General features: G+C 38.6%; 2 protein-coding genes across 6 annotated transcripts in view; one reads left to right on the forward strand and one right to left on the reverse strand.

The window, feature by feature from the left end:
- Positions 1-12,613, forward strand: part of LOC118414575 (diphthine--ammonia ligase-like) — a 26,727-nt gene extending 14,114 nt beyond the window's left edge. The window contains exons 13-18 of the mRNA XM_035818717.1: positions 5,089-5,177; positions 5,671-5,812; positions 6,509-6,638; positions 8,211-8,306; positions 9,924-10,094; positions 10,833-12,613. Of these exons, the coding sequence (XP_035674610.1) occupies positions 5,089-5,177; positions 5,671-5,812; positions 6,509-6,638; positions 8,211-8,306; positions 9,924-10,094; positions 10,833-10,975 (771 nt within the window). The 3' untranslated portion in view covers positions 10,976-12,613. The remainder of the gene's footprint in view (positions 1-5,088; positions 5,178-5,670; positions 5,813-6,508; positions 6,639-8,210; positions 8,307-9,923; positions 10,095-10,832) is intronic.
- The window catches only part of LOC118414535 (sodium/calcium exchanger 3-like), a 49,407-nt gene continuing 34,415 nt past the window's right edge, over positions 11,828-26,819 (reverse strand). For 2 of the 5 annotated variants that reach the window (XM_035818627.1, XM_035818662.1), the window contains exons 5-9: positions 25,094-25,193; positions 21,859-21,864; positions 17,352-17,360; positions 15,570-15,857; positions 11,833-15,194 (exon numbers count right to left, since the gene is read on the reverse strand). In XM_035818627.1, the coding sequence (XP_035674520.1) occupies positions 14,818-15,194; positions 15,570-15,857; positions 17,352-17,360; positions 21,859-21,864; positions 25,094-25,193 (780 nt within the window). In that variant the 3' untranslated portion in view covers positions 11,833-14,817. Of the gene's footprint in view, positions 15,195-15,569; positions 15,858-17,351; positions 17,361-21,858; positions 21,865-25,093; positions 25,194-26,819 lie in introns of all 5 variants that reach the window. The other 3 variants (XM_035818656.1, XM_035818636.1, XM_035818647.1) reach the window with 3 other exon arrangements.

Consider the following 26,819-nt stretch of genomic DNA (forward strand, 5'->3'; position numbering starts at 1 on the left):
TGATGGACCACTGATGGTATTACCTGAGAGAGGTCAAGTTCCTAATGGGTAATTTCAAACCAACATAGTCAGGCCGTTCTCAGGTAACTACTTGGACTATGTGTGAAGAAGGAAGAAAAAACGAAGAAGGAAGGTCATAAGAGTAATGAGAGAAATCTAACACTTCCCAAATCAATTCTATATGCTTAAGTCACTTTAAAAGTGTGACATACTAACCTACTTTTCCTGGCATAAGCATAATCCTTCAAACATTGTAATTAAAGTGACAAAGCCTTTGAGTGCTGAAGTAATCTGGACTGGTGTTTTTGATGTGATGAAAGAAATCAATACAAGACACACATGTAATTTGTGTTTCGTGATTTTGCAATTTCTGTTTTGGGAATCTCCCAGTTTTTCGACTAAATAAGATATAGTTATGTTACACATTATCAAAGCAATAACAATGTTTTTTTCAAAGCCTGATTTGTTTAAAGCATTGTCTTACACTGTATTTTATCTACAAAATTTTATGATGCATTTGATCTGGCTCAATACTGTGTTCTAGCACTAGCAGTAGTTATGTTTATTGGTTTTACAAACTCTATGCAACATGTTATTAGCAAATCTGTGCTTATTGCCTGGGGCTTGTGGTCTGAATGACCTAGTTGACCAGACGAAAAAAGAGATGCAAAGGAGGATTATTTCTACTACTATTACCAGCCTCTATATACAGACTGCAGTGTTAACATATGATCCCTGCCAGATTACCATTTCCTATGTAATCAGTGACCTTAAGTTTAACTAGGGACCATGTAACCTGGGCCATGTAACCCAGGGATGCCTTTCCCTCTCAGTCATAGTGACACCAGATTGCTGGTCACTGAACATTGTGCACCTCTCAAACTGCTGCTTCACAGCTGTAACATCATAGGTGATTTAGAACTTTTAGACCAACTTATACTTCAGAATATGAATACTGGTAAAAGATGTATGGATAGGAACCCACTGAAAAACACCATGCTGTCAATCCTTGATTTGTAGATGCCATACATTTAGTTCTGTTATGACCATTTCCCTCATAAAAAGACCCTGAGAGATAGAGAAACTCATCCTATACTTCTTTCAGATTGTGTTGTTGTTGACAATCTTACTTACATACATTACATCTTCCCCAAGTAGGCTTTAGATTAGGGCCTGTCAGTTGAGAGCATCGTCTCTTCCACTCTTCTCGATCATGGAAGATCCCCTCCTCTTCCAGTCTAACTAGTCTGCCCAGTCTGTACTTTGTCAGTATCTCCTGTATGTTGTCCCTCCATCTCTTTCTGGGTCTACCTAAGGGGCGCTTGCCCTTTGGTTTGTACTGGAGAGCTATCTTTGGGATTCTTCCCTCGTCAATTCTTTCCACATGTCCTAGCCATCTTAGGGCTGCTCTTTCTATGTCTTGTTCTATTGACGTTATGCCTAAGGTTTCTCTGTTGACAATCTGTTTGCAGAATATTTCTTGTTTCTGCTTAGTGTTGTCCAATTATTTGTCTGATGTATAATGATTTACTTCATAATCATGTGTCTATGAAATGAATTCCAAAGCTTGATGAATGTACACTCAACAATGTTCCACTGTATGATTTTATCTCATGTAATATTTACTGTATAAAGACACATTTTATACTGCCATCACTCAACTTTAGCAGCAGTTATGCCAGCAGCATTTTATGACTGCCTTGAAGGGCATTGAAGGTTATGAAAGTTATTCTGGTCAAACACTTGTCTCCTAAATTACATTAGATTATGATCTATGGGTAGGGCAGATTGAAACATCCTCCATCCATTATCCCACACTAAAGATGCACAGCTATCCTATAGGATTGTCCCTGTTGTGTTGAACTTGCCTGGGAGCCATTTAGATGAGTGCTCCATCCAATGGTATTCTCACTAGCTTGTCAGATATCAACTATCAGAGCAGACAGGAAAGTTACAAAGACAGAACCCAGGCTGGTGCTGAAGCAACTAATTAACAGGTTTATTTGGAGAGCCAGCAGGTTATATGTCACCTCTGAGACCATTATAATCATATTATCTTAATCTGGGCATTGTTTCATGATTGGTTCAACATATTTGATGTTCAGGATTTCTTTCTGCAGTATTGTACCAGGTATACAAAACTGTAAATAAAACTAGACTATAAGTATACTGTTGATAGAGTTAGGTGTAATTTACCCTCAAAGAATTTAAAAAATTGTAACATGAATACCTCTTGTTACTTGATTGATGACACACTAGCTATGTCCTTTGAATTTTTTGTTGTATTGGGAGATTAAACCATTGTCAGTATAGCGCTGATGTATGGTGGCCACTAAAGCAAGTACCACAGTAATTACTTATGGCCCACATTCATTTCTCCAACTTTCAATGAAAGGTCACTTGAGGTCATCCCAGACAAGGATAACTGATGAGTAGCAGGCCTGTCCCTTGGGATGAATTGGTCCTTGTTGCCAGCTAAGATCATATGTCAATGTCCTTGGAATGTCCTCAGTACCTGCATGTCACATCATGCAGCAGATAAGAGTACAGGGTTCTGAAATGCACATGCAAGGACAAAACCTTTGAGAACTGATTGGAGCTAGCTGTGGTATGTTATGTTATGATTATTATCACCCCAAAACCGTTATGTTTTTGGTTGTATCAGTTAGTTCATTTGTCTGTTGTTTGGTTGGCTTTTTCTCTCTCCTCCTTACTTATCTCTTGAACTCAAGAAAGTTTTGTAAATTTATCTTCTTTCTTCCTCACCCAAACTGTAACCTGACAAGAGTGAATAGTAATGCATGGCAGATATTGCATGCAGAAAATGACAGATGTCTCTGGTACTGAAATATGTGCTGTTATCAAAGCCTGGCGTATTGTTGCCTGCTTGGCTCCCCTCCATCATAGGGATTCAGCTGGTATTTTGTCATGCTTTTCTGTGCACATCTTATAATGTCTGTATGGATAAATGGCCTATAGGGCCATCTAATACAGCTTCTGTCATGCATGCAACAATGCATTCTAATAAGGCAGATGCATTTCTGCATACATGCCTGTCAGCCATGAATGTATAAAGTCTTGGATCAAATTATCAGCCAACTATTGGATTATGGCACTTAAGCAGCTGAGCCAGTCTGATAAGGGGCTTAGAGTATCAAACCTTGACATTTTCATGAGGATACCACAGCAGAGTTAGAGTTGAATCTTCATGCCTCCTTGACACCGTGACTCACAGATATGAAGTTTCTTCAGGCCAAGGGCGTCAAACAAAGGCTCTTGTTTTCCAGTTTGTTCTAAACAGCTATTTATGTGAAAGGTTTTGGTTCTCAAGCAATACTTAGATGGAAGTACATGTACATGTAGTATTGCCATCATAAGTGTGAAATGTTGGAACTGATACCTGTGTTGTCACATTGCTCTGACCATGGCTGGATAGATAGGATTCATATTTGTCGAGTTTGTTGGTTCTGGCAAACACTGGAAATGACTTGAGTTTGGGCCCCCTTTTGGTTTTCCACAGTAATGCAGTAGAACTTCCTATTTTGATATCTCATGTTCTGGACCAGCTGTGGTATTGAGGCCTAAGTGTGGCAGATACATGTATTTGTGGTGTCAGGGAAAAGGTGGGGGTTTTGGCTCTCTAGCAGCTTGTAATGGAACTACTTAGGCAGTGTTGATTAAATCATTGAAAGAGGATAACTCAAGGAAGGGTTGACAGATCATTGTGATTTTTTTTATATATAGGTAGCTTATTACTAACTTAATCAACTTAGTTATTTTGGCAAAGTAATTTTTAGTCCTTGTAGCTTTCCTCGTTATATATTGTCTTCAGTAGCAGGCTTACTTGGAAGTTACTAACCTTCAGCTTTCCTATTCCCTTTCCATTTAATGCCTTTTCTGCATCAAGGTCCCATCAGTAATACTGTATTACGAAGTCTTCATTAACCCATTTGATGACTTCAATTAAGATGAACTACCTTGTACAAAATGATAGCTGACCTCATGAAGAAAGGTTAGTTTATAGTGGTTATCTAATATTTTATACTATCATTTGTCAAAAATGAGAAGGCAAGTGGCATAAACTAAAATAACCTGCAAAACTGCCCTCTATTGCCCTTGTCCACAGCATAATATTACTGTCAGCAGTTAACCAAAGCCAATTCTAATTGTGTACCAAATAGCAGTTGACTATAGGGCATTTCTCCAATTGTAATTTGCAATTTCCCCGAAGTTTCATGATGCTTGATGAAGATGTGGTGGGCATCTGGCTGGCTTCATTTAGTCTGGCAGACTCTTGCCCAAGTTGTCCTGAAATGAATCAGGGAGATTGCCTGGGAGACATGCCCAGGTCTGGTAATATATCATGCTTCCACTTCTCATTTCTGTATGACATTTATTGACCTTTGAAAAATCAAGTACACAATTGGATTATCATGTAACCAGAAGAAAGGTGAAACCCTTCATTAACTGTGGTCAACCTTGATATTTAGGCTGCCATATTTTAATGGCAAACCCTGCTGTCTTTCATGTGGACCACCGATAGAAATCTTTGCAGTGTTAATCCAAAGGTCCATTGTAAAGGCCTTCAAGGATAGCCTCAATCAATATCTACAGTTTCTCCTCACACACTTGATTCCATTTATAACTCCAGACATTTATATTTTTATTTCTGACATGCCATCTACATGTCCATGTCTTCACCTAGATCCCATTATAGCCCTGTCTATAGCCTCCAAGAGTCCTGTATCTGTATGTAAAACCTAGTCCCAACATATTACTGTTTATACGTACAGCCTAATCAAGAGTCTTGCCTGTATGTAAGACCAAGCCCCAACATTGTAAGTGTTTACGGCCAACCTAAGAGTCTACATGTATGTTACCATATATGTCATAAAAGCCTAAAATCATTAAAATGTCAGAAAGTCTTTTCTAGTTTTCATAACTCAGAACGTAGACATTCTGCTTTCTCTTAAGTTTGAGAGATTTGAACAAGAAAATCACGTATAATATTTTTTAAGGATTATACTAGCCATCAACCTCAACCCCCAAGAGTTACACTATCCTGACAGACCTTCCTCCCATGCCCAGGTTGACCAGACCTTGTTCCTGGCTGGTCAGATCCCCCTGTGTCCCAGCACCATGCTCATAGTGGAAGGTGGCATCATTCCACAGACAAGGTTGGCCCTTTTATGATCATGATGGTCATTTTTAATTTTGTATCAACATGTTAAGTAACTTTCAACCTAGAGGTTAGCAAAATGTACAGTGTTTATGGCAACCCTGGCATACATTTGTACAGTTAACATTACTAAGTGCAGGTAACATTACTTTAAAAAAACTTTTGTTGCGGTAACTGCATTTAACTTTGTTACCAACTTGTGATTTATATGACATGCTGTTTGTTACATGAGAATTCAATTTTGGAATTTGTTACAGGTCTGGAAATGCAATAAAAATGTATGTACATTGCCATGAAAGCTGACCAGTGTTGGCAGTCAGCATACAATGTATATATAGTAAATAGCCAAGCTAAACTTTGAACATGAAATGCACACTTCTTACACTAGTAAGTTACAGCAAACACTCCATTCTACCACTCTGGAGAGCAGCTTTTGTGAGGCACAGTGGACAAGTACAGCTAAAGCAGGTCCTTGTTGTCAATCCCATCAGGTTGTCCCTGAGCCATGTTCAGAGGGTAATGTCTGCCATGTGTACAGGTGCCAGCCTTATCAACAGCAGACTTGTCATCTGTTACGTGACTAACATCAGTTATATCCAAATAGCAAAGGCTGCTTGGGAGCAGAACACACAGGTAAGTATGGTAGAGAATTATCAAAACTATAGGAACATGTTACTTAATCGGATGGAAATAGGATGGAAATCACATTCAATTGTATGAAAAACAGACAATGATTGGTTGCAGGACAAAGTTCTGAAATTAAACATTTTTAAAACACCTTTGCTGGAATATTTTATATCCATTAGTATATTCCATTAGACTTCAATCATGATTGTATTGGAACTAATCCAGATGTTGTGTTCTTAATGACAATTTGCATACTAGTACTTTTTTATCATCATTTTTTAAAATTTTGGTGCTAGGCCACTTAGGTTGGAGCAACTTCATGCTGGCTGATTGCCAAAGTTTCAGAATGTCCATAAACTCATCTTGGCTCCTGCATTTCTATGTGGGTGGTGTGGTGGCCCTGGGGTAACTGAGTGCAATCAATCGTCTCTCGAGACAGATGAAGGTTGATGATGAAGATGCCCCCAGGGCACCACAGTGCAGACAATAAGTAGTGAACTACCGGTCCTCTATAACAGACAGGCTTTGCAAACTTTGATTTTGTTTGTAGTTGGTATCTCAAAGTTGATATTCAGATTCCAATTTTTGTTTGTATTATGTCTGAACTCTGTAGGCTTCCCATCTTCAGCATAAACTTGACTCCTACACTATGTCGCAGTAGGTAACCTCCACTCTTCTGTCCTGTGCATATATCTACCTTAGGTAATGGATGATATCCAGCAGGATGACATCAGGAGTGGTGTGGAGACTTATGTGGTAGTCCCTGCCCTCCCCCGTGGTGCACTGGTGGAGTGGCATGTGACAGCTACAGCTGATCCCAGTAGTTGGGAAGGTATGTTCAATGGCGATGATAGGATCCACATTTTCTTCTTAAATAAACCAGAAATCATATCATAACACAGTAGTATGAAGAGTAAAATGCTTTGGTTTTTACTTCTTCTTACTTCAGAACAATATAATCCCCCCCAGGTAAACAGATAAATATTCTGTACAACGTAATGGTACTGCAATTAAAACATCTGTAATTATTTGACAACTAAAAAGACACATGGTAAATAGATTTAGAAATTATTTTATTTTGATGCTATAGAGAATGCGACCTGTGCTTCTGTCAGAGAGGGCTATAGTACGGTTGTTTTGTCTTTTGTGTCACAAAATGAGAGTATCTTTTGTTGTACATGCCTGTCTTTTTATTTGACATCCATCTTGAGTGCGTGTATTTTTAGCCACCTTGGTTTTTACCATCTTTTTACCAACAGCCCTAAGGCCTTTAAAAGATAGTGCAGTTTTTTTTTTAACTTGCATATCTACCAAGAAACATGTATTACACTGTGTTGGCCATTCATACATATTTCACATAAAAAAATGTCCTGAACGTGGGCAGTGGAACCATTGGTAGGATGTAGGATGGATGCAATTATTGGATATCTGTGTCTGCCTCAATATAGCTGTGAATATAAACGTTTTCCCAGTTCCTTCTGGTGGGAATTTATAAGCGTTATTAGGAGATCCTCCACGGTGTTTAATTTCTTTTCTGGTGCACCATGGTATTGATCCCCTATTGTGGCAAGAAGAACTGGGGGCCCGAGGGGTGGATATTGGGGGAGCTCAAGTAATGTGATTGGGGAGGCATTTTCTGGTGCCAGTATAATGCCTGATAACACTCATACATGATACAGGTTTCAATACACACTTATTGTGGTTTTTGTTAAGTAGATGAAAGTAGCTTGGAACCATGTAAGTGCCAAAACAATTTGAAACAAAACCCTAACTCCACAGATGGCAGGCAACAACATTAAAGAAAGCCTTAACCAACACCAATCTGTAGTGTATGCCAACAAATGATATCATTGCATTTTCTATTCAGTTGCTATGAATGACAAGTATTGGTAATGCATATACTACAGTTGGACATATAATTTTGTATCAGTCATCTTGCCAAAAGGTTTACTTTGGTGAACCCTCACCTTAGGCAGTTAGTCATTGCATAGACTTCATGTATGGGTTACTGATAAGAAACTACAGATACAATGGTCGGGTCGATGAGGAATTCAAGGGTACCAACATCAGTAAGACTATCTTTGCCATGGTATTATTAACAATACTTAACTCTAATAATTATAGATCACCATTATCAGGAAGAATCCAACCTGCAATTTACCAACTGGGCTGTTGATGCTTGGGTGGGACAAGGCCAAATTAAAGTACCTTATTGTTAAACATACTGGAAAAATAAAAGTATGGATATTACTAGTATTACAAATGTACCATCATTGATCACCTTATTTGGTACCCAATAATGTAATAGGTATTGGCATTTCGAATTATATCAATACAAACCATACCACTGCTCAAATAAACAGATGGATCAATCAGTACGTACAAGATGTATTTCTCTCTGCAGAGAAGAGAAGTTTGTGTTCTGCTGGTGGCACAGAGGTGACCTTGGACTGCTGTTACTCCACAGAAAGGCGGACTGCTGCTGTGAAGATCAGCCTAGGTGGGTGTAGAATCCAATTTACCTGCCTGCACAGCACATTTGTTATATGGACTCAGAGAGGGGAACAACACTCGGTAGATTTACGAGCTGTTTCTGTGCGTGTAGAGGATGAATGTTGTAAATTTACTGGTACAGCTTCCCTTCGCTTAAATGCATTTAACTCACCTCTAGATCTCTGTTTCAGTTTGTCTTTCTCCATTATTGAAAAGACAATGCCATTATGAAATATGTGTTCATACTTTGCCATTTACAAAGGAACTATTGATAAGACACAGAACAGAAAGACTGTGACACAGCAAGGAGGTTACAACCTCCTTGGACAGAGTAAGGACAGAGCGACTTCAAGGATGGCTCAGAAGAAAAGAAATTATGTCATATCTCCAGCAGTATAGGATAAATTATGGTGTAACATTACAACAGATAATCTGGATATGATTTCCCACATTGAAGAACTTTGCACTGCCAGGTCTGTTCCATGGTCCCACTTTGCAAGTCTTTATTAGATTTGTTCCAGTTTTATCTGGGACTTACATTGTAGGCCACTCTGAGAGGATTTCCAGGAAACAGATCAGATGTAACAGGAATTCTCACAGTTACAGTAGATCTGTCATTTATCATGATGACATTCGCTTGCAGGAGCTGTAGAATCAAGCTTCACCTTCAGTGTAATGGGCATTTCCATGGAAACCATGACTGGTAACCGTGTTCACACCTAGGAGTGTGCCAACCTGGGGCTGTTATGAAGGGATGCCTTTGAAGATAAGACAATTTGTTGATCCCTTCCATCAGTAAAATCTGGGAAACTATCATGGGCCTGTCAGACTTGACATTACTACTATTTGTTTTACTACCACTGTGCACTGGGTCCCGCTACACATCCAAGCCCGTCGTTAAAGCACCAGGCCCATTTTACAACATCATGAGAAATGACCCTCTTGTGCCTAAACAATTTTGTGTGCTGTTTCACTTCAATTTTGCAGCAAACCCAGAAGAGTTTAGCTATTGGGAATATACCAACCTAGTCTTTTTTTAACCATCAGTTGGTTAAAGTGAAACAGTCATTTCATTGCATATGTTCGAATAGTTTTGTGTGTGTGTAAAATAATCTTCTGGACCATAAATAAAAAACATCATGATTTCAACAATCTTAACAACCCTTGAATTTCTTGATACCTTTTAAGTACAAGAAAGCATAAAGATGTGATTTTTATGTTTGTCTTTGAAATTAGAGTTTGTTAGCAGCTGTACAGTACATCCCTAAGTGTGGGCCTCTTGTAGTCCACAGCAGCTAGTGTACACATCGGTTTCCACGGTTTCCAGAATGCCTTCTTATTCTAAATAGGCACACATTACTTCCACATCAAATGCCAATCTAATTATGTTCGTTGCGCTGTACATCAGTTTAGATTACTGTGGAAATGGCATTGGAAGGTGCCTAGGAAGCTACAACAGAAACTGAAAATGGGATGTACAATGTATGAACACTCTTGGTAAACACTTAGTGATTCAGGTACTACTAGGTAGTGTTAGACTTTTAGAAGGACTTTCCATGTTTCCCTCCTTAGTGTGGTGAGGAGCTTTACAAGCTTTTAACCTTGAAACCTGTTGTGCCTGTAGGTTTGCCCTGTACATCCCAGGAAGAGTGCATAAGTCTAGAAGGGGTGATCCCCACACTTGTACATGAGCTGTCTGGTCTGCTGTCAGTCTGTGGGCTGGAGCTGCAGGATGTCCTGGTAGTAAGGATTTTCTACCTCCCAGAAGTGGCAGAGGAACAATGGTTGCAGACAGGTGAGGTATAGAGATGACAATCTCTTTGGTCATGTTACAAGTATAAGGTACTTTTACGTCAACGACATTCAGTAATTCCAGGTGAATATTGAACTGTTTGCCTTTAGTCTTGCATGGTTACATGGTCACACTGTTTATGTTATCAGTTGCAAGCATTCCTTAACCCCTCTCTCACACTCAACATCTGCTGCAAAGTAATTTTCATGCCTATTTGGTGGAAAATTAAGAGAGCCATAGAGAAATTACTGTTTATTCACCATAATCAAGAAGGAAAGTGAAGTTCCAGCACTGTAAGATTAGTTGAAGATTACCCGTTTGGAAATGTGCCATCAGACATAATGAGATTGCTGCAAGCCTCACTGATCACAAATGTCCAGATAAGGTATGATGGCTGCCAAAGATAAACAATTTTTCCACACCTACATGCCTCCATACGTTGCTATTCACTATCTGGAAGTGTTTTCTGTATCTTCTACTTCAAGTTCCATCTTCAGATGTGCAAAAAGCATAATGTCTTAATAAATCTAAAATGTACTCAACTCGACATCACCCAGAATCTGTTCAGCTGTGATGTCAACCTTGAAGGACATTATCTGAACCAATGAAATAAAATCATGTTGACTGGATTGTTAAAAGTGATTGAATCATCTTGGTTGAGCTCCAGTACTAGCCTCATCAGTCGAGGCCGCACAGCACATACCAGTAACTAAACTTCTCCCACCCTCATGTGTTGTGCAGTTATGGAAGGTGCACTAAACCAGGATGGAAGGGGTGCCCCAGCTCTGGCATTTGTTCCTGTGAGTGCATTGGAGCCTGGTCAGGTCCTGGCAGCTTGTTGTTGGGTGCAAGGACTACTCGACCATTGGACAAGAGAAAGTTGAAGGCTAGGAAGTCATCTTTTTTTTCTGTTTTATTATTTTAATGTTTTGTTCTTACGTTCTAATGTTATCAGATTGTGACCCGTGATCGCATCCCTATGTCCATGTTCAAGATTTTGAACAGATCTTGTGGAGGGATGGTTGATTCCTCAATTGATGAGGAAAGGACAAGAATGTGACCCTTTCCTTCCTAACATTTCACTTGTCTTTCTCACAAACAATATTAACAAACCATGTATTCTTCATGATGCTGAATCTAACAAAACCTTTTAAGTTATGTTTGTGGAATTCAGCATTCAATGGGAGAGAGTAACAAAACATTGGGGAAAACATAGCTTATAACTTTGAAAGGGTTCTCAGCTGCTGGGTTACACCATATCTTTGTCAGATATTCCTTCTGACACTGAGGAAAGATTCTCTTCTAATCTTGTCAACTTTTTCATCAAAGCATTTATTACAAAGACATAAAATGATTTAGCCTCCACTTGATTTGGTTTTATTCAGTTACATGTAAACAGTAGTGAACATTATTTGTGATATGTTGCCTTTGAAGTTTTACCTTTGATTTGCAAAAGGCAGGCCTGTGACACAAACTGACAAATGAATGCACACTGACAAGTAAATATCCTTGACCAAGTTGAACTTTGTCTTGGTTGTACATTGTACATTAGCTGTCTAGTGTGTAGGGTGTTCGGTTTTGAAATTTGCAAAACACATTCATTAACAGAAACAAGCTCCCCCTCATGCAACTCACATGGCAGTAAAGTAATGGACAAACTGGTTTTGGTTACTTTTATCCAGAAGAAAGGATCTAACTATTCATCTCATGTACACTCAAATAGCACACTTTCAAAAGCAAGTCCACTCCCAAGTTTATTTCAAATAATTTACACAGAAGACAGTAAAAACTATCAAGAACTGACAAGTAAGTGACAAGTATGCAGTACATTTAGATAGCTGTTACAGATAAACTGACTGCAGAAGCAAGTGGTGCATCTGGCTGTAGAAAGCATTAAATTTCTGTTGTCACAAATCAACTTTTCCATCGTGACACCGCCGCTACCTTCAGACTTTCACAGCTTACTACTGCACTCAGTTTTCACAGTATTTGGTACAGTATCAGACACAGCATGCAGCCTGTATTGGACCCCTCTCCTCAGAAAGGAGGCCCAAGGCTATGGACATGGCAAACAGCCTATGTTGTTGACTACAAACCCTGAGGTAGAATCAGCCCAAACGTGGATCCATGAGTGGGACCCTTGGACGGATGGCTCTCCTTCTATTATTTTGCAACCCAGTTCCATCTAAACATTGTTCTACAGACCTCTCCTTTTTTTCTGCAAGTATAATCTAAACAAGAAAGTCTGCTGTGTTTCTCTTTTTAAGTACAGATATATTTTTCTTGTGTTCTTGCTAATTTTTACATATCTTGGCCAAGGAAGGTGTACATTCATAGCAACAGTAATTTCACCATGATATGGGGAAGGTGCTGGTGCTTTGAAGGAGATCTTCCAACAAATGAAGTCACATAATTGGTGACAAAAACTTCATTTGCACATATAAGCTCCAGAGGTGCTGATAGTACCTACCAAAACAGCACCTGTAGCTACACCAATAAAAAACACAAGCTCACACTCCAAACAATAAATTAAAAGACATGGTGTCTAATATACACCCACAAAAGTGTCTCTACTACAATTCATATCAAATCTTAATTTGACAAATTGAAGCCTTTCTCTCATACCTTGAAGACAGTGATGAAATCCTAATTACTACATCAATGATTACACTACTCATGCATTATGTACAGTTATGAGGACTATTGTTACGACCCTACATCATTTACAAACAACTTGAAACGAATACTCCCATATTCATGCTTCCACAATGTCCTGACCATTGCACCAGTCTATTGCCACTTTCCTTCAAGTGCCTACATGCAGTCAAAGATATTGCTTCTAATCTATATAATGATTTGTGGTCACCATTCCTCAGAAAGGGAATTCTCTTAGAATATTCATGGTTTTCTCTCTAGTAATTAATGTTAGCTCATTTCTGTTGTAAAATCTGTACAAACATGATTGACTCACGCTGATTTTGGAGCTGATGGGATAATGATGGTGGAAGAGTCATGCTTACCAAACACTGATAAGCATTCACAAGACAGACATTTCTTTATACTTACAACACACATGCAAAGCAGGTATGTGTTGGGCAAAGAGAAAATTTTGGAGACAATTGTTTATAGTACAGTGGATAAATAGTACGTTAACTTCAGCTGTCAACTGCCTTACTATAGTATGGTAGTGACTGAAGGGATGCTATTCAAATTGCACAGATATAAAAGGGTGGGAAGTGTTACATTAACTGTGCTCATTCAAATTCTATAAACTTGCAGACATGTAGTATGTAGTAATATTTGTGTATTCCATTTTTGTTGTTAAAAATCCAGTTCTTTGTTGGACAGTAGTTGATTCTGCAGGTAATGTCATAAGCTGTCCATTATCAATATCTTTTATGTCACACATTGCTTAATGTTTACTTAATAAATATACTCTATCATATTTTCGTTACAAATTGCCAACTACTCTATTGCTCTACATTCTAGTTATCTCTAAAAGCATCAACTTGAAAACGCATCCTATCTACAATCATTTCCAAAAACCTAGACAACAAGCAAATATGTAAATACTACATGACTCTTATCAGCCTAACTCTCCAGCAACCAAAAAGCTTGGTTAGAAATTTCCATTGAATATATTTCAGGATATTAATATCTTATTTCTATTCTTCAAATGTTACATGTTACCTCTTTGTTGCATACAGTTTCCTTACCACAGAGAAAGCATTACCTGTCACACAGTGCTGGTGTCTACATATAAGCTTGCCCCTCCCAAAAATGACCTTCCCAACTCAACCTGAAACTTGACTTCTTGTCTCAAACTTGAAATAAGTCAGGTAACATAACACGACTTAAAACATTCAAATAGGATTCAATGCCAGCCTTTTGTTGTAACTGCCACAGCCAGGGTCTGGCAGCGCTGCATGAAAACTACCGATGAAAGCTAGCAATGCAGTGGGCATCATCAATTCATTTTCTTATTTGTTGCCATTTTTTTAAAAGTCTTTTATATTTCTACTATTTAGAATCAATAGATCTGTCAACTGATATGAATTAATGTCACAAATGATAATGTGGAACTAAATCTCTATGCATATTTTACAGAATCATGATTGAAGAGCAGAACAGTCTGGCTAGTATGTAAAAGTTGACTCACTATAGTCTGTAGTGTCTGAATTGGTCCTCAGTTGTGTACATGGGGCAGCACTAAATTGCCAGCCTGTTGTGTTCATGTATTGTTCTGAGAAACTTGGAGTCATCCAGTTTACACACTCAGGCAGGAAGCTGATCTCATTGCATGTGGCATCATGTAGCTAATTTCACTTATTTTCTTTTATTTAAGATAAACCCCACTATTTTTTTATGGATAAAACATTGCTTACTTCTTGCACCTGAAATGTTATGGCTCCATGCATAGCACCTGTCTTCTCCCCTGTAGGTTTAGAAAAGTCAAGTTTCAGCTTAAGCTTCTTTTGTTAAGATTATTAGAAAAGCCCTTATCTACACTCTCTGCAATGAGATCTATCCTTGCCACCAATCATTGTGATAAACTTGCCTCATCATGAGGGCCAGAGTCCTGTTTTTCAACAGTGATGGTAAACAGAGCTCCTGCACTACCCCTCTATAGCAGAGTTCAAGAGATCCCACAGTATACTGATGGTATCATCATATACTTCAGAATGTGGACAAGACCTAACATTCCACCTTTGGTGTTATTAGAAGCTTAGAAACCTGGGATGTAGCAATAGCTCTGGAAAGCAGAGATGACTACATAGCTCATCCACATACCAACAAGCAACAGGGTAGTTGGGAGCTTAAACTTGGGGTTCCCTCCAAGCTCACCACCAACAACAGGTAGCCGGCGAAGCATCAATACTGTAATGGTTACAATAGCAAAGATGAAGAATAGGGTGACAGCAAATCCCAATGTTCCTGGGTCTACATTAAATGCATTCCCTTCTACCGCATGTTTGATTGCAGCTATGGACCAGGCAACCCCAATGCCCAGGAACACATTGACAGCATTACTGCCTGTCACATTACCCACAGAAGCATCAGCATACTTGTCTTGCACTGCAGCCACCTTGCTGGCAAAGGTATCTGGAAAAGATTTTAAAGTATGTCAGTGCAAACATCAAACAGTTGATGTTTATCATTGATACCTAAGTTTTATCTATATGGCTTCATGTATATCATTTTGATTCTACTGTACATGAGGTTTGTCCTGTTTTCACAGTTGAACATATTACTGTTGGCTTATAGTATAGGGAAATTCTAATATCGCAATAAATTAGTCACATATAGTGTATCAAAGATATGATCAAGACATAGCTACATTCTCATAATACTAATATACATGTATGTACATGTTAGTTCACAGACATATTTATCATCATCTGCATTGCACATCCATGTCACCAATCCATTTGTCCCTGATTAGCAGTAAATATAACTGTTACACTTCTGAGGACTCACCTGGCACACTAGTCCCAAGGGCTACAAAGGAGATGGCAGTGACAGCATCCTTCAGACCAACTGTGCAGCCAAATCCTGAAGCCAGGTCACCGATCAATGCAGTCAAGATACCAATCCAGATGATAGACACGATGAAGCATGCCCATCCTCCCCAGTAGTCAGTGGGAGGCACAAAGGCAAACAGCACCTTCCAGAACAGGGTTAGGAAGTGCATGACGTAGTCAGAGCAGGAGGGCAACTTCTCCTCACCCTCCTCGCCCTCCTCACCTTCATCCTCGTCATCATCACCTGGGAAAAAGGCAAAATTACTTCCTTGCAGTCATGCCACAGAGCAGTGCATCACAGTATAGTTGGTGGTCCAGCATTGCAGGAGATCCAGTATGTAACACGGGAAATGTTCTTCATCAGTACGGAGAATTAATTGTACAATGCAAGACACTTTCATACCTGCCATTATATTACTCAAAGTCAGTTTCCAGCCAAAATACTTGTCATCATTTTAGAGTTTACCAGAAGTATTCATGGTCAGTGCCTTCTTTCTGTGATTTCCATTCCTGTTCTTTCACAATACCATGTTTCAGCATCTGCCCAATTCCAAAAGTTAAAAAATGGTAAAAATCAAAATGAAAGAAACAGTGTGCTAAGCATGTTCCATGCATATACACATGATGGAGCACAGAAGTGTCCCATATGGAGAAATCTTTCATGTGTGACAAGTGATATTTGCTCTTCCAAGTATAGCAACCATACACCTTTACACTTACACATGATACCTACATGTGACTGTGACCCAGAACCATGCGCATCATGAGATGGATTTTGCTTTTAACAAGTTGTGTCAAGAAAGATGAATGTTTGAGTCATAATCTTAAGATGAAGAATGGTGTTGTTAAATCTCCATCTCATTCCATTCTTTTCCATCAATTTAGATGCTAAAACAATAACTTTTTGTAATAAATCACTTGACCCAATTTCATTTAGCATTTGAAGGCATTTGAGGAGTATAAGAAATGAGATTCATCCTTAGATTTCAAGTTCAACAAGATCTACCAAGAACCTGTACTGCACATGTACTGTCCCTTCCACATTATTCTGGTCACTGTCATGCCTTCACCCTAAAACAAATAAAATCTAGACACCAACAACCTTATGTCACAATAAATGGCTGAATTTCTTGTAAATAAGAAATGTGTGGACAAAAACCCAAAGATATTTGTTAAGACTATAGTTAATACCAAAGAATATAATTTGTAACAAAAATGACTGCATAACAAAAACACAAATATATCTCTGTGGCATGCCACATTTCCTGGTTAGATGGCATATACAAATGTATGTTGTTGTTCAGATGGAAATAGTGAATGCTAAGAAGTCACATTCCTTTTGGCATCCAACGGTGGAAGCCAATGGCTTTAAAGGAAACTCGGAACACATACATATACATGTATCTCTTGGTATAATGTAAACACATTGACAAGGCAGTCACAATTATTATGACAAAAACTTAACAATTTAACAACTATACAGACAAGGCATTCAAACATGCAACGTCACAAAATGAGACCATACTTACTATCATAGAATCTAATAAAATATTACACACAAATTGGGTCACCAGGGGGTCTAACTTCCTACAAACCTATTCCTAATAAGCTCATGCCCAACAACATTAATGAGTGCAGGTAGGCCACAGTGTTCTGTGCAAGGCATCTCCGGCTAAGTGCTGAATTATATCTACTGTGCAACATATGTACAACATAAAGATGGCAGTGACAGAATTACCTTCCTCCTCTGTTTAATGGAATGACAATGGTAATCAGTGGGAGTCATCATATGGAAGCATCAAAATCATATGAAAGAGAAGAAAAATTGGCATGCAAAGAAGTGGTTAGGAAGCAAATGGTGCCAGGAAAAGATACAATAAACAAGTGAGATCCCAACTTTAAAGCTGTATTTGGTGTTAGGTAGGGGAACAGACAAATGTTCTATTTTTTCTTTAAACTGAAATCATGTCCACTTGGGTCATGTCCATTTGGACCATGACATGGAACAGTTTGTAACTCCATCTTACAAAATACAGCCAAGGAAATGCAGACTGACAGCACAAGTTGCAAGGGTGGCTGCAGCACATCCCTGGTGTCCTACCAAACACCAGGTTGTGAAATTACTCAAATGTTTCAATTGAATACTTAAGCTTAACTTGCAGCTTTGATTTTGGAGTATACAGCATGTACTGAAATACTCGTAGAATAACAGAAAATCTTCAAGAAGAGATTATATAAATATTTTTTCTACCCAATGACATTGTGACCAAACTGTGGAAACACATTCTGGTAACTGGACAAATCTGAGTCTATGACAATGTACATTTTAGCTCAGCCTTGTATTTTCCTTATAGAGGTTCTCACTTGTTTTCTGTCGACAAGATGATAACATAAAGCAAAAACTGCCAAATTAACAGCTGGTAAAAACTTTGTCATCACAGCTTAAGCTTCTAGAAAGACTTTAGAGTTGAGCTCAAGCTGTAGCTTTTGTTTTGTCTTCTGTAGCAGTGATTTTGCATTCAGCTCCATTTTGTTTGCCACTCAAGTATAACATAATTATTCTTTCTTCCAATTAGTTATTAATCATCACAGTATTTCTTTTCTTGTAATCAGCAACATCTCTATATCAATTTGTACAGTCCAGGTGAAATCGAATGACAATGAAATTTCACAATCTGAGGATATGATTTGGTAATATCTACTGTGATTGTGATAATACATTCATTGTAGCCTGGGTACCCTGCTGGTTGGTTTATGCCCACTATCCTATAATCAATAGCCAACTTAGTACCTAGAAACTATAGGAGAAAACATAAACTAACAAGAGTTCGTAGACCTCAGGCCTGCATGAAATGTATTGGGTTTCTGTAGACCTATTGTGTATTTTTGCCTTTTTGTCTGTGGTACGTGGTTGGAAAAATTAGCTTTTTACCGTGTTGGTTGTGCACCATGCAAAAGTCTGACTCTGAAATTCCATTTTCTGAATTTGTAAGTTTGGACATGGATGAACATTACTTATTTTGGATTTCTTAAGTATGTAACCAACCACAGTACTTTGAAGTTGTTGAGACGCTACCTTTTTTTGTCTCAGATGGCCCATGCACATGTAGTTACTCTGTCACATGATATACTAATATCTTCCTATTTCAATGTACTGACCTAATGCAGCTGCTAAGTCTCCTTGGTTTGTGTTCTTCCAATGATATTCATTAAAGATTTATTTCTGGGGTGTTATTCACTTGACATCGGAATGTTACTTGCATAATTTGACCAATGATACTTTTATCTGTAGTTCCATAGACATTAGACAATATGAATAGTGGTAGCCCCCATGCAGCAGCAACAGTTAGTCCCCAGGGTGGTATGATATTTTCATTCAATCCATCCAACCCAAACCTAAATCTCCTGTAGTATCTAAGCCAAATTTAACAGCATAATTTACTATGAAAAATGTCCTTGTCAATCCCATTTATAGATGGCAAGCTGCTGGCAATGGAAGCTTTGAAAAGTTCAGAAGCTGTTGTAGTCAGAGCAAACACCCAGCAAACATCCCCGCAAACCAATGAGCAGTTGCTTAGAAGGGGAATTTCATCATATATTTGCCGCGACAAAATGCAACAAACGATACTGAATTTAAAACAGAACAAAGCTAAGCCTCCACCACTTAACCCTGCCTGTACCATAGATTAAGCAGGCCCAAAAACCAAGCGAATATGACTAGCCCAAAACAACAAATTACCTGTATACAGTATGGAAATGGCATTACCAAAGAAACAAAAAGAAACACAGGACAAATCATACACATACCTTTCTCTTATGCCCACACTCTATACAGTTCTCCTCCACATTAGAAAATTGCATCTTCTTCTGTTTAAGTTCAAGTTCAACCATGATTGCCAACAGGGTAAAGGAACTTGTACCGAAACTTAAAACTCAGTACTATACAGCTCTAGAAACACCACAAAGAGTAATAAGCAAACTCCAATTATACCTGACCAACAGATATATAATCTTGTACACTCCCGTCATCTGGCAAACTGTCAGTGCCACTAAGTAACCTGATACATTGAAGGTGGCCCAGGCCAGATGATGGTTCTACACCCAACCATAATCTGTTTTTAAAACCAAGCAGATATTGGGAGGATGCACCAACCACACAAAAACAGGGTCAACCTATACAGTATCAAGTTCAAGCACTAGGAGGCCCAAAATCAAACCTGACCACCAGGACACCACAAACAACTCACGTACCAAATAGCAACACAATGGTACCTTGCGTTCCGGAGATACAGCGCACGCCCCGTGCCCACACAAAAGGTAACCTAAAATGTCAAGTTCAAGCACCAAGGGCGCCAAAATCAAAATTGAGCATTATTCAGCCACCGCCGACACATGTGCCAAATATCATCGCGCCAGCACCAGCCGTTCAGAAGATATAACTCCGGAAACACCCCTCCCGGACACAAAATTTGACCTGCCGGGTCAAGTTCAAACGCGACAAGGCCCAAAGTCAATCCTAGGCAACAGGCAACAACCCCCCACCCATGCACCAAAAATCGTCGCAATCGCGCGTATCGTTCCGGATACACAGCGCCAAAAGTGCCCCCAAAACACCAAAAATGCCACCTGCAATGTCAAGTTCAAACGCCAGGAGGCCCAAAATCAAACCTGAGTGTTAGGCTACCACCCCCAACCCACGTACCAAAAATCGTCGTGCTCGCACCATCCGTTCACGAGATACAGCGCCCTACATCCCCGGCTACCGAAAAGTTCCCACCAGCATCAAAACCATACCTGCATACATGCAGGTAACTAGGATGGTACCCAGTCTACATTCATTGATCTTAAGATAAAAATACAAAACATAGATGGAGTCAAAGAGAAAAATAACCAAGATCACTACAACCTCAAACAGAACACACGCACTGGTCAACATGATTTCTGAATACTGGTATTTTGCTGACAGTCAAATGGGCCATTGAACACATCAAATGTTTTATTTCTTGGGATAAAACGAAATAAATTTCAAAAGATTTCCATATAAGTAGATCTTAAATGTTCATCCAGAAGTCATGTCTGTGGCTCCAATATTTTGAAAGCACAAGTCCAAATCATAAAACAGCACAAAACTCAACACAAGATGAGAAGTGAGGTGAGAGACAAGGTTATCTAGCCACAGAATAAAATGCAAGGAGGTTGCTACATGCCTTCGTTGCACCCTTGACAGGTAAAATCTGTATAGAAACCGCACATGCAATGTTGTTAGGGACCTGCTGTTAGGGACATGTTAGCACAATCTGTACCACATAGAAGAAATCTTTTTTTTCCATAACTTTCCATCAGAAAAATATGTCTTGAAAGCTGAAAGTTTCATGACTGTGTGTATCCAAGATAGACCAGACCTATTTACACATTTTTACACCACTTGAGGAGCAGAAAATTGTCAATGGAGCCACTAGCTTTTAGATTATATGAGAAGATGAATATGTAAACAGTGCAGTGAAGCTCATGAATATCTCGCAGTCTAGGTCAGAATAGGTTCTTGTATACTCAGTCATTTCTCAACAGACTATTAATTTCTGAATCTCTCAGTAAAATTTGCATCTTGGCTTTGCACAATCATTGAAAACTCATAGCATTAAGACATATTTTACTACAGAAATCTTTGAAGAAAAACTGATTTTTCCAAGTGGACCAGAGTATGTACTCACCACCCAATTTGCACATGGTGCATCTTAAATCTACAGTTACAGTATAATTATCATGTTCTGTTCGTCTTGTGCAGTCCACACAGACATAGCCTGGAAAATCATTAAGAAGGCAATCCTACATTGCCGATGGTATCCAAGCATTATGTGAAACTCACAGCAGTGCAGAAGCTCATACATGTAAGTGTCAACCACAGAGAGCAAGAATTACTACTGCATCAGAGCAATACTTTTATGTTAGGACAAATGGACAATACTGTTAATGCCAATAGTCAATAGGAATGTTTACTGCATTTTGAGACAGCATTGTTGGCTGTTTCAAAAGTGTTTCCACCCAAAGTTTTGAGCAAAGGGTTTCAAAGCTTGTCAAGTCAAAATATTTTTTTACCTGACAAGAGCGAGATCTTATTGTACCCTGTGGCTCACACAAGTGTTAGTGTCAGAAGCACGCAGTTTTGCTACATTGTACATTTTATTACTATTCTACATCACTAAGGTTAGGACACTATTCATCAGAAGCAATGTGAAATGGGTTACCTTCCCCTATGCGAATTCAATGGTAATCAGCAAAAATGGTCACCAGACAGGGCAAAATAATATGAAAGAGAAAGGAAGCACAATGACAAAATGTTAAGATTAATGGCAGCTATCACATTGGTGATTGGCAACAGATGGCATCTCAAGGGAGTGTTAAGAGTCCTTACTGACAGCATGAAAGCTTTGGCAACAAGGGGAACTGAATGTCCAGTGATAGTATTTTACTGGTTGTAATGTACAAATGTAGCTGCAGGCTACAGAAATCGTGAATTTTGCACTTGCTGTATCGGAAAGGCTCAGCAGATTTAACGACATTGGGAATACCTGCAGTCAGCATGTCATTAAGCAGCCTCAGGTAAATTCCATGGCCAACTTTTAACGGCAACTTTTGACCGCAAGCTAACAGGTAAAGATTGCTACAACTATGTATTTTATTGCAGCCGGATTGGTTTCAGACAGATATCTTCATCTTTTAATTCTTTCTGATATTAAAAACAGAAACATGATATGTTTATGAACATTTGCAAATAGTTTCTTAGGGTAAGGGTGTTCCATATGTTGCCATGCTTTGCAGGTAATGTAGTTGTCATTCTTTGGTTTGATTAGACTATTATCACTCCCTTAGGTTTCAGATGGAATAGAACATAATGACAGTCATGGTGGAAATAAACACATATCACATACATGTATCTAAGTAAAAAAAGAAATGTTTAGAAGAACAAGTACAAGACACAATTCACTTAATACATAAAACATTACCTGTGTTGTAATATTGGCTAGATTGGTCACCATATTATAAATGTCTAGAGCATAATTCCAGGAAACAAAACAACATTTTTAATTCTTGAGGTAGCTCCCAAACACTGTGACAGATGCTTTGTGGTCAATCACATAAAATTTTTATCATACTTTACAGGTAACTTCCAGGATAGATATGATTTTTGTCCAAGTGAACTGGTAGGACAATTTGCCACACCTTGTATATTCCTTTGACAAGAGAGTGATTTCTGTAGAATTTCCTGTAACGTTAATTCTTTTGGTTTTTATATCAGGAAGTCATCCACACTTTTATGGCTATATCTTTGAGACCTTTGCAGCATATTTGTTTAATCAAAGAAGGTTAGGTGTTTTCAGGCCTGTAAGAAGCTGCAAATAAATGTTCATTTAGGTCATGAATGAAGAATCCTTTAATTTGACCATAGTTGCCTTGCAACTACTCAAGGTCACATTTCTGTGATTTATGGGGAAGAAGATATCTCAATATACTCTTAAGTGTGAATAGTAGTGCTTTGATTAATGGCTGCTAATCACCCGAAGATCAACTGAGTGTAAGTTGCCTCCTAGTCATATGGAGAGATATTTGCAAGTGTCTTGAAGTTCCCATATACTGTATTGCTTGTTAATTTTTCTAGTAGACAGGAGATGATATTGACACAGTTAAATTGGTTGTAAATCTGTAATATAAGAAAATGTGGAAGACATTCCCACCAAGTTCTAAAAATATGCAAACAACCCCTTGTATGGTTTTGGAGGAAACACTTTGTATTCTACTGTTGGTTTGTGTTTCTGTTGTCGGATACTTGGACCCAGAAGATAAATGGGAGTTACAGATTCATGCACATCTTGTATTGTAAAGAAACCAGGTCAGAGCCTTGATGGCATCAGAAACAACAATCCAAGTCATCCAAATTCAGCATACACAATATAGTTTCTGGTAGTGAGCTCGCCAGAGTGAGTGAGAAAGACAAGAATTTCAGAAAATTTAGTGTGACAGATTTATAGGTTGTCAAGCATGTCAATAATGAAACATGATGCAATTTATTATCTCTACCAGAAAATAACCAAAATATTTAGTACATGCAGTTCAGTATGCCTTTCATATGATCATGTAAAGATTAAATGCCTCTAGTTTCTTTTTGACATTAATTTTGCGATTCTGAGGAGCTTATGATGATAACTATAGATATTAGACTAGTTTGACGAAGTTTGCCAGTTTATCTTTATGCACTGTACATCAGTACACAGCTTTAGGTGTATTTTGTGTCTTTTTGATTTAGATTCAGCTGTGAAACACCAGAACTGCCACCTCCTGGTGCCCAGACAGGTCCTGTAGTAGTACCCATCTCACATTCCTAGTGCCAGTAATGGAGATAAGCACTTTATTCAAAACCTTAGGCATGTCAGCATTGTTCAATCTAACTTGATCATTGCTGCAACGTGATGACTGTTTTGGGAACTTGCCAGTCATTAGGAGATGGCAAAAATCCTCCAAGGCTGCTACATTACACTTTTGGGGGATAATGTTGCATGACTTTGAACTTGTAGTGAGATTCTAGAAGACAATAATGAGGAGTTGACATATGGGGCCTCCACTATTAATGACTTGATAGACTGCCTTGCTTTGGGAGATACATGTATGTTCAGAATAGATAATACAGGAGCCAAGCAGTCTATATACTTCTGAAGCATTTTCTAACTTGACCAATTTAGTACTAACAAAAGTTATTGTCTTATAAGTTATTCATATCAGAACATACATTGTACAGTTACCATTATTTTGTTCCATTTCATTCATTTATTTATTTACCAGGCTTTGACTCTTGTCATGGAATATGCAAGTGTTGTACTGCCAAGTAGCCAATGAAGTCACATTGGACAGCTTCTAACATTTTTAATGAACAGACCGCTTCAAAGCATTTGTATGCAATTTTGTATTGTTTGTGTAATTTGGACTATTACACAACTTCCCACATAGTTCTGCAAACCCCATATGCCATTTAACCACAAGCAACACCACTTACTTTCTGCATGCAGGTCTCCATTTTTAACTTAATGGCCATAACACTAGCATTTGCTTGTCTCCAGTAACACCTTATGTAGTGAGGCAATTGCTATGCAGAAATGGCCCTCATATTCCATGAATCTTATTATTTATTTACCTACTGTTGAATGGTGACTGTAATAGCGGCCTTGGACCCATGTTTGGCCAATAAGTACTTGGGATTTGCCATTCAATATCTTTGCAGGCTCTAGAGGATAGTTGTTTAATTTATAATTCTTCCCAACTGATGGATAGAGAACAAAGTTGATTGTCTGGTACAGGAATAAAAGACTGGAAGGGAAAATGACATTCAGACAGACAATATCCTCCAGAGCACATTTTGACTGGCTTGCACTATTAATTCCTCAGGTTTCTGCCATGGATAGAAATCCATCTGTGTGAGGAATAACATACCTGCAGAAACAGTGACAGCCTCCACAAACTGCTCCCTCCATGAGGAGGTTCCGACCACCAGAGCAAGGTTTGTCTTCTTCATCAGTTTGTCCATGGCATTCTGGAAACACAAATAGTGGCAGCTGTTACACGTTGTTGTTACCTAAATACATTCAAGAAAGACGTTACATGACAGAAAAGCTCAAAATGGTGATACATCAATAAGCTTCAATTGTCTTGGATTTGCTGAGTCTGCATTTTAAAATAGGATCATCTCTGCAGCATTTTGATAACAACAAACATGTTTATGACACTATAATAACTAAACTGGAAATTGCCTTAACCTTACAATGACTTTGTCAAGATTTGTCAAGATCAGTGGTGTTTGAATGATTGTACAGATGGAATAGATTATGAATTTCAAATTGTTCAGCCAGCCAAGTAATATGGTACTTCCCAGACCCCTACTTAACTCATAAGGATGTTCTTTATTTGTGGCAGTGTGATACCATATGCTATCATATACCGGTAGTCTTCCCCTTAGTAGGAAAACCTTAAGAGTTACCTTCTGATGGAGACAGACCTTCAGCAGTTTTTCTGCCTCAGTCTATCTCATTGACCTTGATACTGTGTGCCTGCAGGGTTTTGTCTTAAATTCTCTTTAAGACCACTTTCCAGTCCAAAGATCTATCCATCCACTATAGATCTATACAGCTGTACATTGACGTCAGTGCCTGCCTTTTAATCACCAACATTACCATGCAATCAGCTTCTGGTTCTTAGTGGATTCACAGAAGGGGAGGGTCCCTGCAAGCGTACCGTATGTACGTCACACATATGCACATCAGTATGATTACACCTTGCATGCATGTAATCACTGAGAGCTGACTCCAGGCATCACAAAGAGTGCCTGTCAGATATCACATAGATCAAGCTTGGGAGGAATAATGGAAGAGTGGAAAGGACCTTCTAATGGAAAGTCATGTAAGACCACATGAAACACTTCTGAAAGGCGACTATAACATGGTGATGTTTGCAGGAAGTTTGCCAGTTGTGCTGTGTTCACCACACGACTGAGAATCTGTGTGGCTCCTTGCCAAATTCATTGGTTATCAATACTGCTGCTTCTGTTCATCGTGATGATTAACAATGGTGGATCAACATTTATCAGTGATATAAGACAAAGCCTTTTAATTGTGCTTGATGGTGATAAGCCTACTGGTTGGATCAATGGTCCATAAACCTGCTGGTTGTGTGTGTGCCCAGGTTTTCTACTGGAACAAGACTTGTGTGTAGAAACTTGAAATGTTTGTTTTTAATTGGCCTTATAGCACTGTGACATCAATTACAGAAGTTTCAAGGCTCTTGATTCATTATATCCCTGACCACATGTGGCATTTCTGCTATATTCACCTATAGAACAACAAAAGAAAGTTTGACTCATTTTTGTTAGAGAGGCACAGCTACTAACGTAATAACTCATAGTTGAAGTAGCTCATTTTTCACTTGGACTTTAAGCTTCAAGGCTGGCATTTTACCCAATAGCAGAAGATGACAAGCTTGTCTGAAATTGAATCTTAGGAAGGCTGAGTTTTTGGCAGAGATAAAACTGAAAAATTGCTGGCAGATGATCCCCCCAGTCTTTCATCCTTAACACAAAGAATGAAACTTACATACATCCTGTGAAAATTTGTAACATTGATACTTTTAATGCTAACAAGGGGTATTGAAATTGATAGAAATAGAG

This window comes from Branchiostoma floridae, chromosome 1 (assembly GCF_000003815.2).
Source record: "Branchiostoma floridae strain S238N-H82 chromosome 1, Bfl_VNyyK, whole genome shotgun sequence".
Taxonomy (NCBI): Eukaryota; Metazoa; Chordata; class Leptocardii; order Amphioxiformes; family Branchiostomatidae; genus Branchiostoma; species Branchiostoma floridae.